Here is a 14801-nt window from a genome sequence, read left to right as displayed (position 1 = left end):
CACGATAGGCATAGACACACACGACATGTGCAATAATATGTGGAAGCCTCATCAAGCAATGCATTTTTGTCCTTTCCTCTGATCATTACGATGTGTTCATGTTTTAGGTTTTATTTTGCTTTTTTCTCTCCCTCTCTCCCACACACAAATATTATTCATCTCCTTGTTGTACAAACGAAGCAATTCAACACAAGCCATGAGGACCAGGGGATCATCAAGTGTTGTTTTTTTATGTAACAAGCTCACCCTCTCCTCTCATTAAATTTGACGCTTTTAAGGATGCAACATGACATTAGCACCCCCGCCCTCATCCTCTCTTTTATTAATTTCGACGGCCTTATTTAATGTATTCTCCCCAGAAGTAAATATGTGACTTCTGACTTATCCTTGCTTATTCTTTTTGGTGCAGGTGGAATGATGGGTGATGGAGCGTAAACTTGTAGAACGCCGTGCAGGTGAACCAGTGCGGGAAACTTGGGGGCAAGATCGCAGGTGGGTATATCTTTAGCTTGCTATTCACACACTAATCCGTAACGATGGAGCTACTTTAAAGCAATTTCATGAATTAAGAAAATCGCCTAAAGTTGGGAAGATTACATTGTAGCCAATAAGAAATTGTACGTTGTCAGTTGAGCTGCACGCCCATTGCGGGTGAACGTAATGACTGAAGGATCAGTGACAGGGGTGACATATGTGACAGTGTGAAGGCCGAATTACAGGAGACCAAAAAAACACACGAAATGCATCAGCCCTAAAAATGTACCAGTACTGCAAGCATATTGATGGTCAAATAATTTTGTGCCGTCTATCGTAGGAGTTACGTAGCTACCGGAGGTGCTAAGGCCGTATTTTAATGGTACCTGTGTTTTGGACTTTAGGGAAAAGTTTTGCCTCTGCCCATTTCACTTTTATTCCTAAACTGTCCACCCTGTTGTGCGTGCAATTGTCGAGTGATGTTGGCCCACTACTTGGAAAAATATTGTTGAGGAATGCAAAAGTCAGTGAGTTAGTATAAATTTATAGACGACACGATTGTATCGGGTGGAAGAAGTGATAATCTCCGTGCTGCCGCTGTTTAAAACCCCAAAAATAAGCCATTTACCTCGAGGTTTTAATCGTTTTTAACTTCGGACATTTAAATCCTTCGATTCGCGACAAAATTGAACCTTCTGGAAGAAGCTGTACCTTGCAGTCTTTCCTGATTGGATAATATTCTGTGTGATGGTCCATCCTTTATCCTCAAGGTCCTTTAGAAAGCTATACAGACAGGAGACTTGCGATCACTTCTTGAAGTCCAATTGGTCCTCAAAATCACGACGGTGAAGATTTTCTCTCTGAGGTCTTTGTCCACTTTCGCCCCATTTGGGTTCTCAGGAATCCCACCGGTCGGTCACTTCAGTGAGGTTAGAAACCTAGCATCTTTCATATCAATTAGCAAGGTAGGTGCAATCATTGTAGATCCGCCGAAAGCAGTAGCTGAAGCTGATGGAGAAGGCTTCCATTCCATTCGATATTTGCACCCTTGACGAATGTCACCGCTGATAGCCTAGTAAATTGTCACTGTTATCCGAAAATGAACTCATGTATGATCCATGGTTTAGACAGCATGAAGATCTGTCTAAGGTTTGTCTCCTGCTTGGCAAAGTGCGGCCAGCAGACATTGGTCTGCATTGCAATCGGATACTTCCGCCGAACCCACAAGACTACACATTTGACGAGACAGTAAACACTTTGGTGACGGATGATTGCCTTTCAGACGACCACTTCAAGCTGCTCATCTGCATCTGTAGCCTCCAATTGCCTAAGTTTGCAGATATTCTAGTTAGTTAGCTAAATCGACTGCAAAAGAATTTAAATCTTAGGCTTACAACATGCTGGCGAGTCGCCAGAAGTACATTAGCGTCCGAATTAATAGCTGACTAGTGCGGTTACAGTTAAACAATACCTCAGGTGCCATTATTTCGGAGAAGAGATGGAAACGATTCATCAAATCACTGGTTAATCAAACCGTTCTACCCAGCGGACTGGTGGAGCAGTCTGTCGGTACATTTGAGCGGGTACTAACGAAGTCATGACGGGATAGGGCGGCTGCCGACATCGTGCAGGAGGTCTTATTTATTTACCAAATGATTGCATTTAGAACCATCAACCAATGTATGAGGCGCTAATGTGACACAAAGGACTGTCCCGAAGAGATTTCACCGGTGATCTCATCGCAATTTGAAACAAGCACTGGCATTTACACCCGCGGCTGTTGCAAAAAAAACATGAAAGTAGAAAGTCAAAATACTCATCTGACCTCAGAATCGGTGAAGAAACCTAGATGAGACACTGAAGCACCCACGACTGCGGCAGCTCGATGTAGCACTCTATGGAATAATATGCTGGTGGACTTCCCCCAAATGCCCCATCTACCCGTGTATCTCACTCCACAGACTCATCTTTGATTGACTCGTTCTGTTTGCCGAGAAGACGAACCATTGGAAGCATACGTAGGGAACCATAATGCCGGATAAATCCTAAAAGAGACTAACGCTTTTTGGAAGGAAAGTTCATGAGACATTTACAACCTCAGAAAAAGCCTCCAACTCAAGATTTTAAACGCTTAAATTTTTCTATTCGCCCTATGCCAGAAAATTTTAGGTGCTGTACTCTGCGCTCTTTCCTGATTGGTCAATATTTTGAGATGATGTATGTAGCTTGCTCATTTATCCTTTGTCCTAAAAATTACATGTGAAGGTATAGATGCAGGAGGGCTTTTACCTTCCTTTATGCTCTAGGCAGCATTCCATGCCAATTACTCTGAAGTCTTCGCCTTACGTGCCTTCAGTTGGTATCATATTTTAGTTACCAGAGGGCATTACCCCTCATTGTTCACACTCCTACGCATGTTTCTCACATCATTCAGAAGCGCATTGTCATTCCCTGATGCATGGACGGGATCCATTTGCTTCCATTAGCTTCCAACAAGGCATTCCCATTCTAACTAATGTAGGTGTTAACGAGTTTTTGCCCCATTCGTGCAAAAAGTGTTACTCTTGGCACAGGGATCTCCAGTTATTTTAATAAAGAATTCCCAATTCTTTATAGTCACGAATAGGGGATCTCTCTCTCTCATCCGAATCACATTCTACATTTAAACAAGTTAACTCTGGGTGGCACAGTGTTCTGCTACCACACCTTATCCAAAAACAAGACAACAAAGTAGGCAAGGGGCCGGTTTCTACAGTTACATAATCCAGTTAAGCTTGGTTTTTAAAGTGGACAAGCTCAAATAAGAGTGAGTTTAAAATAAGAGGATGGTATAAGAAAGCAGAATAAAGGTTACCGTGCCAGTAGGCTGAATCATCGCGGCGACCCTAACCGGGAACAACACCAACTTTGTTCGACACCTGATACGAAAAGGAAATGGTTTTGGAATGTATTTATGACTGAGCGGACCTTCTTAGCCTCCCCCAACTCAGTCACCCATGCTACTAGTTCTCTCACTCTTCTGCAGAAAAAATAGCAAAACTATCATCAGACCTTATTGGCTCCTAACGGGAGATACGTCCAATAAAGGAATTAAGCTGAAATGTAAGATACCACTGGTTTTACCTAGCTTATGGCAGTTATTCTTGTATTTTGGTGAAATTGGCATAATGCAGTGCTCCTTAAACTCATCTGGGGTGAAGTCCGCATAATATACTGTTGAAGGGATCACTAGGCCTAAATACAAACCAAAGAAGAAATTTATCGGCGCAGGATTCGTAAAATGAAGGTAAAAATGGTTTTGAAGTGCCAATAATAGCAATGATAGCTTGTGGAGGAATACTGTTGAGTTTCGGTTTTGTCTTAATCATTTGGACGTACTTGTTTGTGCATTTTCTTCGTTATGTGTAGCGCCTAGAGTCATCAATGAAGTCGTAATAATTCATACCAACATGGGAGAACAGTGTAGCCCCGGTGAGTAGAAGAGCAGGCATATTCTGGACATAGCCAGAGAGCTATTTCGCTGAGACGCAAGTTCAAGCTACCCAGGCTGAGGTCCACGTAAGTAAGGATACATTTGAAGAAGTGTAATCCTCCTCAGCCACAATGAGTAGCCCTGGGTGATGTACTAAAGACGATATGATGAATATGTACCGTTGGGAGGATAAGACCTGTTTAAAGTAGTATATCGTGTGGATCTAATCGAGATTTTTTTGAATACTATGTCTTCAATAAAGCGAGCTGTATTGAAAAAAAAGGCTTCGTCTCAAAGAGGCAACGATATTCTACATCAACGTTATGCTGCATTAAAACAGGGAGAACCACGTTAGCAGGTCTTGTTTCTTCTGAACTTATTCGAAGCCAATTGCTAGCAATGAGTGGTAAGGTTTGGGCATTTTATAGAGGTCGGTATTGTTCCAATCGTTCACCCATCCACAGTACATATTTTCTTTCTGTGATGCTCTTATTTGATAATCAACCGATAAAATCAGGATCGCTAGTTCACTGCTTCCACTAATGCGGTACCTTGAGGCCTCTCCGAAACCATAAAAAGGCTTATCGGTGCAGAAGAACGGTTTATTAATAGCACACGAAAGGGTTAGAACGTTATGAGTGAGCCCAGTCGAAACAATCAAGCAAACCCAAAATTGGTACAGAAGAAGGGATAAGCTTTTGGCAGCCAAACCTTCAGAGGAGGTACTAATTCCACATCCATTATTGGAAATTAACTTAATCTTGCAATTTTTAAGAAGGTAACCAACAGACGAGCCGACATCAAGTTGGGCAATTTCAAATAGTTTATCGTGGAGATATGCATTGTAAATGAACTCTTTGTGGAGCCTCGTCCAACTGTGCGGAACACCAGATATGTAAGCCTATGCAATGCAGATCGCAGTCTTCCAGCCCTTCTGTGCTTTGATAATAAACTATTCTTCAACGCTGTTGTACCTTCAGGAATTCTACGCAGTGCTACATACAGATGGATATCAAGTGAAAAAATCTCATCACTTAGACACAATAAACTACTACATGCGGCACCTTTTTTTGAAAACGAAAGATCGAAAAGCCTTTTCTTGGCATGTGGGAGAAAATGTAGAAGGAACTTACGAAGGATTACAGTGCCGAAATGAATTATGCTAGGCTGACAGGCGAAACTTGAGGCCTACTTTGAGGTCATACAACATTGCCGTTTGGAATTACAGGTAGGCAGTACCTTAGGGGATAACTCACAATCAGAATAAGCCAAAACGAATACAGCGCTTCACCCCCAAACCAAATGCCGACAAGTCGCTTCTCCGACTACCAGCGTCGGCCGACATGCCCGAAGACTCCAGACAACAGAGGTCAAGTCGAAATCAATTTGTTGCGTTTAAGAGTAATCGGAGGACCCACAGGCTCAAGCCCAGAAGGCACAAACCCCATGACCCGGCTAGGTCGGAGAATAGCCACCGTAGATGCCACCCAGATAGAATGATTTCGCCAATCCAGATCAGAGTCGAAAGAGGACCAACTCCAACAATTTCGAAGGTGGAAAGCCTACAATCACGAATAACCACTCGGTAAAGGGAAACTCGGCAGCCACCCAATGGCCACTCAGCAATGTAGAGTGCAGCACCCAAACAGCACCAAGTGCGGAAAGCGCCTCAGGAGATTCCACCTTCTGGTTCGATCTACTACGAGCCCGAGTGCCAGCCCACCCACTTTGAAACTACCACATAGACCAAAAACATAAGTAGGTATTAAACATTGCAAGACAGGTCTTGTATTTTTTATACCAAATTTAATTGGAAAAATGCGTGTCGACGGGATGGGCATATGTACAGTAGACCAAAGCAGATGCGTGCCGGATTGTCTAAAAGAAAATGGCTTTGGTAAGATCCAGTATTGAAAAACCATCGTAACAACTAAGACTTACTTTCAATCACTCGAATCCGATGATGACGATGATGATGTCGAGGCTTGACGTGGTCGTTTCTTCGGTGGTCTTAATAAAGTGAATGGGCAAAGCTAAGCAAATATATGGCCAAGGCAAAAGCCCAATTCAGGCTTATTTTTTTACTTTCTGGTTCTTTGCAAAAACGATACGAATCAGTAAGAATAAAGTCGTTATCCAAACATTAAAAAGGGGGAAAAGAAGCACATGCTACTGCAAAACTTACGAGACACCCCTGTCCTCCTCATCAACATTCAGTTTCTTTTTTATTCTAAATGGAAGAATGTTGTAAAGGAGACTGTGAAAGCAACTTACGCATCTTCCTTCTCCTCAACTTCATTTTTATCACCCTTTTGGTTTTGCATGGCGCGCTCTAGTTTGCGTCGAGCGGCAACAGGACCAAGTCCCCATTGACGAGGATAAAGATCCCGATCCATAATCACGCGCTTAAGTTTGGCAACAGGACCATGATCACACGTCGCTATCGCGGCAGTGACCACGTTAGAAATAGCTAATGCAGAAAGGAAGCAACTCGTCAGTGTTAAGCCGAGCTAAGACTCGAGATGCTTTCCACAAGGCTGAAACAAAAAAACGTACCAAGAGCAATGGCTTCACCTTTGGTAGAAATGAGAACTATCTCGTCATCCTTATTAATGTTATTGTCATAACGGAGAATGCCAGGGAGCATAAGTTTCGCACCGTAACAGAGGGCACTGACGGTTGAATCCTTCACCATGATACGCTTGTGACCGATAAGTAACTTTTCCAAGGGCATGATAACACGACGCAAATAGTCTTCACTATTGTAGTTTTCGTGGACCCATTTAGCGTCAAGAACGTCATGCATTGTAACCATATTGTCTTCTTCAGTGAGGATCCCCGAACGAATTCGGCGCAGTTCCTCCATGACGCCACCACAACCAAGCATGAGACCAATATGAACACAGTATGTCCGAACATAGGTGCCAGCTTCGCAATCAAGTCGGATGACTCCCAGACGCTTCGATGGATCGTATTCCAGCAAATCGCTGCGGAATATTGTCCGAATGCGTAGCTGTCTCTTGACAGCAGAGACGGCCGGTGGACGTTGAAAAAGAGCACCTTTTAGTATTTCACAAACTTGCTGAACACGCTTAATACTCGGCACACATTCATGAAGGCGAAATATCGCGATATAAACTTTGCCTGCATTCTGCTGCGATTTAACCAAACGAGTGGACCTGTCGATACAAACAATGAGACAACCAGTGACTTTGGGATCCAGAGTGCCACTGTGGCCTGTCTTTTCCACTTTCAAGGCACGCTTCACCCACGCAACAACTTCGTGTGAAGATGGATTAGATGGTTTATCCAAGTTTATAACACCATGTCTATCGAAATGATATACCATTAATAGAGCTTACTTTATGTGTTCATCAAGTGGCCGATTCAAAGGCGAATAGCCACGTTCACTAGGCTCAAAATGACAATCTCGGACATTCATTAGATGCACATTCTAAATCTCCATGCTGCGAAAAGACTGTGGTTACCTTAAGCAGGAGTGGCCAATTTGATGTATCTAATTTCGGAGTTGTGTCTTCAGACTGAACAACAAACCCCTCCTGCTGAGTTTTCGACTAGTATGGATGAATTATACTAAATCTAACAAACCTCTTCAACACTTTCCTTCTTCTTTTTCTCCTTGTGTGACTTCCCCATGGTTATGGCGTGCTCAAACCTTCATAAAAATGCAAACGATCACGGCTCATTAAAATTATGGTCCATTAAAATTGATGGGCGAGATACTGTGATGCCAGAAAAAAATAATAAATATTTTTGCTACAAACGGTGTTTACAAAGCGTGGGAGGTGCAAGTGCACAGATTACAAAGAGATCAGATTCTGAGTGAACTCTTTATTACCCAAAGCCAGCTTACCGATTTCCCAACCTAGAACAAATGGGACCTAAAACGTTAAAACTTTGTTTTTTTCCTGACTAAAAAGGACGTTCAAAGTCAGATACGCTAATCATATGTTTATATCCATGGTCTGTCGAAGGCATCTATGCGCAAATTAGAATTTTGTATTTAAATATAAACGTAATACGTCACCGGATAGTGACGAACGCTTTTAAGGTTTTTTGGTATAAAACTAGTTTAGCCCGAATTAGACTTAGGAATCTCATTGTGGCACACTCCCCTTTTACCTCCTCTTCTCTGGCCTTCATACCACTTGGATGAAGAAAATGGTTTTAATGGGCCATTTTTGCCAGTTCGAATTACCAAGGATATGCACAGGTTTTGTAAAACCAGGAGACCAAACCGTGCTCTACTTCGGAGGATTCTACGCAACCCTCTATCATGAGGTTCAAGTCGACTGCCTGCCTACCCTCTATAAGGACTATTCAAACAACGTAAACATTACACTGATGCTTATGACTGCCGCCTCGGTACCTAAAAGCACGTGTGGTCCCCCCAGAGGATCAAGTGCGCATTTCCCGACATTGGGGTAGCGAGTTGCGTGCGTAATTTCACGAGGAAGGTGCGCCTTCGTCCCAGCACCCCCTTGAACACAATGTCCTCTAGTAGAGATGAATACGATCAACCAGGGATGCTTCAGGTTGTCGATGCACCGATTGCCGGAAGCCACCCACCGTAGCGATATCGGAAAGCATTTTCTTCAACAGCCATTAGTACATCATTTAAAAAATGCTGAAAAATACCCATATAATGACAACAAGAACATAATGTAGGGAAACAACGTCACAGATCTATTTGTCGGCTGCTTGTAATGTATCATGGATTATCTGTACGTCTCGGCAAAGTTTTTGCGACCACGTCTCAGCGTCTCCAAGCTCCTTCAAGGCGGAGTTGATGTCAAGAATCTCCTTATTCCACAGATCAACTTGACAATTAAACGTCTGGATGTTGGAGCAAAGTCTCTTCACCTCAGTGTCCAGACGGCATTGGTTATCATAAGCCTACAGAGAAAGCATAAACAATTAAAATACCATAGGATTCTTATTAATAACAATGATCTCAATACATAGCACTAAAGTAAACTGATACCTTTTCGAACTTACAGCCACAAGGACTCCTTAGCCTCTGCAGGTTGGATGCTAATAACAAACCAATCTTCAATTTTGTAGGCCTTATTATGACTACAGACAGGGCTCAAGAGCTTCATTAGTGGTATTGGTGAGCAAACCTGATTCAAATGAAGGGAAATTGAAATTTTGCTGGATATCTATCCAATCCGAACGTTACAAGAGGATATGCGCTGTTGATGGCTGAATTTGCCAGGGCGCACTACAGAAGGATTATATGGACAATACCTACCTTTTACCAAATCACAAATGCCGAGCTATTCAAAACGACCACTAATGGAGTGAGATCAGATAGCCACCAATTAAAATCCACCTCAAAGAAATGCTTATCACGTCCCCGACGTTTTCTCCTGTCGCTTTAAGTAAATGCTACTGTGAAAAGTGATGTATACACACTAGGTTCGCGATGGAGGATCGCCCAACCTCTAGTACATTCTCCGAAGTAAAATAGCCCCGTATACAGTCCTCCCTACAACAATGTACTACCTCCAGGAGGTATCCTTCTTCCAATGATGCGAATTCGTCGTCTTGCCTTCGATACCATCGCGTGGTTAGTAGCGGATTCACAAACCTCGTCACAGTCAAAGCGGCGATGTGAATACCGGCAGCACCAAAGAGGGGGAACCTATGCAATGAATCCACATCTTTTTAACTGTTTACCTATCTGCGTTGGCTACTAAGCATTCGCAGGTTGCAGTTTCATTTTGGCAAAATGGCCCTTCAGTTAAGCCCAGAGCCTTCCAGCTATTCTGTGCGCTAACAAAACCTTCCTCTACATTGACTTATTACGGCTTCGGAACCGAGTAGAAGCTGATTTGGATACTTAGTATGACAAATGAACGCCTAACACGCTAGTAGATGACTGGAGAAGTTCCGTTGCGAAAGAAGACTGAAACGAGTAAAACTTGGGGCATGAGTAGATGAGTGGCAACTGGATTTGATCAATGCTTGTATTTCGGCAAAACTCAAAAAAGATTGACAGCTGGGCATTCCGCTTTTCTATTTACACTTTGTCGTAACGAAATGATGAACTACGACGAATCCTTGCGAAAAATAGTACGCGTTTGAAATAAGCCTATTCGTTAGTACAATTTAAATGGCAATGGGTAACGTCAAACTTACAATCTGTGCAAGGATTCCATACCTTCGAAATTTTCTCATTGAGATTCAGACTGAGTTGAGAGGTAAGTTCCAAGACCGAATCAAGAACCTGAAGTTCATAAGTCTCCAAATCAGCCTGCTTTTGCTGAACTCTCCTCTGGTGCTCATTTGCAAGATCTCGCAGTGCATTCGCATCGAAATCACCGGATCCAGGCTCGGCCTTGATAGGCAGAAAAAACTATTTCCTGTGGTATTAATTGAATAGACAAACAAAAACGAAGCATACAAGATTACAATTGGATTGAGTGAGATAATTTATTAATGTAGAATCAGAAAATAGCATTATCATCACCGCAATTAGCAGTGAGAGGGATGTAGCGGGAGAGGACAGCCATTGCAGCATCCGGAGGGAGACGGCGGATGCCTAGTTCGACGAGAGATCCAAGAACAGCCGAGGAGGTGTTTGTGCTGAGCAGAGACTGCTTCAACAAGTGAATAGATCCAGGAGGGAGGCTGAGCAAACGGCAGGCATCGAAGCATTCGGCTAGGAGGTCGTCAACTACCAGGAGGTTGGAATAAGGCATTAGAAGGGTACGGAGACAGTGGTTTAGGTCGTAGTGGAGTTGGCTTGCTCCTACAGGGGTGAAGTGATTCTCCAGCACCAGCTAGAGGAGAAAAGTAACCGAATCATAGGAATGTCGACGAAATTAGGAAAGTCATTTTATTCACATTTCAAACAACCGGAAGTGAGCTCGGGTTTTCTCCCAATTTTGATTGGCTAACACAACTTCAAGTAAAATGAAATCGGAAACGCACCTTATTGTAAAAGAGTTGATTAATTTTCCGCAGAATGGGTTGCCAGAGCGTGGTGAAGAGATGCGGTAGAAGGGTCTTGGCAGTGGCTGAAAGGTCACAATTGAGCCGGACGAACATCTCTGCTGTGTGGCCAGACAGACTGGTGGCCGACGGTGGTGGAGTGTTGGTGGCCGAAAGCGTCTCATAGCCGTCCACTCGCGACCACTGCTGACTGTCGCTGAGATAGGCCTGCGCCAGTTCTCGCAGGCGTTTGAAGAGGCTCTGTCCCACTCGTTGTAGACTCTCCTCTATTCGACGCCCATAGAGTTCGGAAATCTGGATGGAACAAAGTGCTGTTAGTTCCCAAGCCCAGTGTTTGGCTATACGAGTTTTCTAGCCTCACGGGATTCGGTCTTAACCCTGATCATACCAATTTAGGCCAGTAGTATTCAATCCACCAACCCACAAAACTTATAACATTGTCAGGAATAACTCAAACACTATAACGGGGTCGATTGCAACAACATTCCGGTATTATTTAAGGATGGCGCCTATTAAACCCGCGTCATCCTTTGGCAACTATTCCAATCTTGAGTTCCGCACACCGGGCAGTACTAGAGTCAGATTGAGCTTGAATGAATGGGCATCGTTCATAGAGAACTCATAATCTGAAAAATCGAGACTTCTAGAAGAGCAGTATAAATAAAATGGAAATAAATAAAGTGGGAAGTGAGTCTTTAAATAGATTTTGCCGTTAGATAGATATTCATATGAAAAGCGATCACCACGCGTGGTGTGCACGATGTGGAACATGGTCAAGCCTTAAACGACACTTGCAAACTATACATATTGTGATTTGCCAACAGAAGGGATGACAAATGTAGGCTGTCACTTGGGTAACCATTCAATAAAGACAAACCGACAAGATGCTTTGGAAAAAATTATGGATAAATATTACTGACATTGACACCTTCGTGTCTGGGACATATACTTAAACTGACAGGGATCCCAAATAGGAATCAATTGCAGATGAAGAGGATGTTATTAGGGATTAGGTTACTCTGAAGTGTTATAAAACAATAATTGCCCTAGTCTCATCAACATGAAGAGGGGAAGATCGTAAAAGTTGCAATAAGTCGAAAGAAAATAGGATGGAAGCAAACTTTCTTAAAAGATTATAAGACTGAGACCGAAATTTTACATCTAATAATGGCACGATCTGGGGAATAAGAGGTATAAGGTCAATAAAGACCCACCTCAGAGAAGACGCCGGGACACTGTATTCGACGTCGCACGACAGCTGTCGTTTTGGCAACTCCAGATGAATTTATTTCGGTCAAAGCAGCTCCTAGACGATGTGTGATGGTTTTCCAGCCATTCCTCTCCTCATTGCCAGGCTGTTTCCCATAGAAAAAAACATGGGGAACAATTAGCATTCGACTATCCATGCTTGCTAAGATAACTTGATTTTAAGGAATTCACGACTTCACAGACCCCCTTAATATTACACAGTCTAATCTTTTCACTGGTAGCATAAAGCCATATTCACGTTCCACAAGTTGCCGGACTTCCCACTCCTCTACATACTCACAGTTCGAAAAATACTATGATTGCCAAAGTAGACGAGTAGGTACCAACAACACTGAGGGCAAAGTTTGAAATAAGATAGACTATTTATCAGATAATGTAGCAGCACGGAACCTGTCCTAAATGTACAACCAACTGTGGGGAATCCTCAGTTTCGATTTCGCCTTTGGAGGTAAAGCGTTCTGGCCAATCGTATAGCCAGCCTTCAGTCCCTTTCTGTATGCCAATAATCCATCCCCCATTCTGACAGTTTACTGCGCCTCCGGGAATGACTCCAGGCACAGTAATGGTAGTGTAGTGCGAATCTTTTTGAACATAATTTGTTCTCCACGCTCCGATCATGTCACATGGGCTACTAGTCGCTTAGCTCGCCTGCACACTATTAATGACAGGTAACTCCTTCAAGGGTAGATCGAGTGTATTGGGAAGCATTCAGTTCAAGTAGGTCAAAAAGAAACAGGCATTCAATTTTTCGAGTTATAACCTATGTGAAATTGGACTAATGGAGCAAACTATGTCAAACCATCGTTTTGAAGAGATTTTCCAGGCGGCTTAATAGGTGAATACCTACTTGATGAGAGATTTTATGCACTGAAATATACAAAAAAAGTAGTAGATAACTCGGAAGGGCGTGTTTAAGAGCAAAGGTAACCCAACTGCAACAAATAAGTAATGGCACACGGGACTGAATGAATGTATGGTAAAAAAAGTCCTCGTCAAAAACGATAGAGAATAAAAACAACCTCTGATACCTCCACCTCTTCGTCCATCCAGGGATCCCAAGCACAGGTGAGAAGTCGACGGGACTCCTGATCTTCCCAAAGCTCCACAAAGTACTGGAACAAAACAAATCACTGGATAAAATATTCGCATTCATTTGAAAAATTGGAACTCTATACAGCAGAAATAACTGCATTCAACAGCTTGTACTAGTGAATCCCACAGGTTTTCTACAGAAGGGATTTCTCAACAACCCTACCCACAGTTTCACCATAGACACAGCCCTTACATCCATCATCGGGCAGACATTTTGAGTCTCCCAAGATTCGACCTACACGATGGTAGTATGGGGTCACGCTCGTGCCGCCTACGCTTTCGGTTCCCCAGATCCACAATGTGCTGATAATAAATTTCGTAACAAACTCAGGAATGGTTCGGTTGCTACAACAGTGGTAACAGATTGAGATGTGGAATAAATGATAACCTTTGTGACGAATACATGTTTCTAGTTACACTGTTTTAGTAAAGGCTTGCGTCTAAGTGGATTAACATGTCAAAATTTTACGGAAAGGTAAAGTAATTAAGGGATTAATCTGGGGGAAATACACAAAAAATGGATCAGGAAATGATATAAGCTGTTTGGCAACTGTTTACAATTTTAGGTTAATATCATTCATGATAAGTAAACATGCTCTCCATCAATGTCACACAAATGTGACGTCCTGATTTTCTCATCCGAGCCACGAGTCACAAATATGACATTAGTTCTATATTGGTTGCATTAAACCTTACCATAAACAGGTTAGCTGAGTTTAAAGCGATAACGTAGATATAGAATAACCTTAGTCGGAGACTATGCATTCGTGTTCAAAATAGAAGACTGTCTACACTCAGGTATTATATCTCGAGCAAATCTTTGCCGTTGCGGTCTGCTAACATGGAACACCACCCTAAATCCACGAAACATATTAGTGAACAACTTTGGGTGATATTCATCAATGCAGCTGTGGTGCTAAATTGAAAAACTAATCATTGCGGGCGCCAAGGGCGATGTTTAAAAGAGCCAAGTAATTGACCTGGTCATTGGTCCACTCCTGCGTGGTCTCCAGCACTGTCTGCAAGGCGTTGAGAATAGACGTCCAACGGGTTAGGCAGTCGCGAGACTCGTCGTCTACCCCTTCGAGAGCAGTAGAAGTGGTACCAGTCGTGGTGTTCCACGGCAGGGCAGTAATCATCGCTTCGAGAAAGGTGAAGATGAGGTCAAGTTGGACCTTGAAAAAGAAGACCCGCGATTTGGCAGCATTGTGATGCAGATGGACGGCGCGGCGAGAGATGGAGTAGACAAGAGTCACAAAATCGCCCACGCATTGAGGCACTCTGCAGAAGGGAAGATACAGAATAGAAGCCTATGAACGGTGTTACGGTTCGAAGTGCAAGAGTTGAGAATCATGAAGTTGTTCACGCAGCCACCTTGATTTCTTGTCTTCAGTTCTTTCTGATGAACTGAATGATTATATTGTGAAGTAGGCAAGTAAATTAAGCTAGCTCTGCAATTGGCATACGACTCAGGAACTCATATACGATAGTGTTATTGGGGGATATTTCCGAT

General features: G+C 42.9%; 2 protein-coding genes across 2 annotated transcripts in view; both read right to left on the bottom strand. All coding sequences in view use genetic code 11, as the record gives it.

Annotated features, from left to right (window-relative positions):
• Positions 1-5741: 5741 nt before the first annotated feature.
• Positions 5742-7603, bottom strand: EGR_05800 (H/ACA ribonucleoprotein complex subunit 4; the record flags this gene model as incomplete). The annotated part of the gene is made up of 8 exons (XM_024495049.1): positions 5742-5824; positions 5888-5946; positions 6132-6176; positions 6221-6416; positions 6503-7275; positions 7309-7400; positions 7435-7521; positions 7556-7603. 8 exons carry the CDS (start codon positions 7601-7603, stop codon positions 5742-5744), a joined length of 1383 nt encoding a protein of 460 aa, XP_024350512.1.
• A 1050-nt stretch (positions 7604-8653) lies between these two features.
• The window catches only part of EGR_05799 (RAD50-interacting protein), a gene marked incomplete at both ends in the record, with an annotated part of 9548 nt that continues 3400 nt past the window's right edge, over positions 8654-14801 (bottom strand). Inside the window, 7 exons of the mRNA XM_024495048.1 lie at positions 8654-8863; positions 10134-10310; positions 10480-10755; positions 10907-11221; positions 12142-12282; positions 13225-13308; positions 14269-14569. Coding sequence (XP_024350511.1) covers positions 8654-8863; positions 10134-10310; positions 10480-10755; positions 10907-11221; positions 12142-12282; positions 13225-13308; positions 14269-14569 — 1504 coding nt within the window. The remainder of the gene's footprint in view (positions 8864-10133; positions 10311-10479; positions 10756-10906; positions 11222-12141; positions 12283-13224; positions 13309-14268; positions 14570-14801) is intronic.

Source organism: Echinococcus granulosus (genome assembly GCF_000524195.1).
Source record: "Echinococcus granulosus chromosome Unknown EG_S00046, whole genome shotgun sequence".
NCBI classification, from domain to species: Eukaryota; Metazoa; Platyhelminthes; class Cestoda; order Cyclophyllidea; family Taeniidae; genus Echinococcus; species Echinococcus granulosus.
This window is presented reverse-complemented; position numbering and strand designations above follow the sequence as displayed.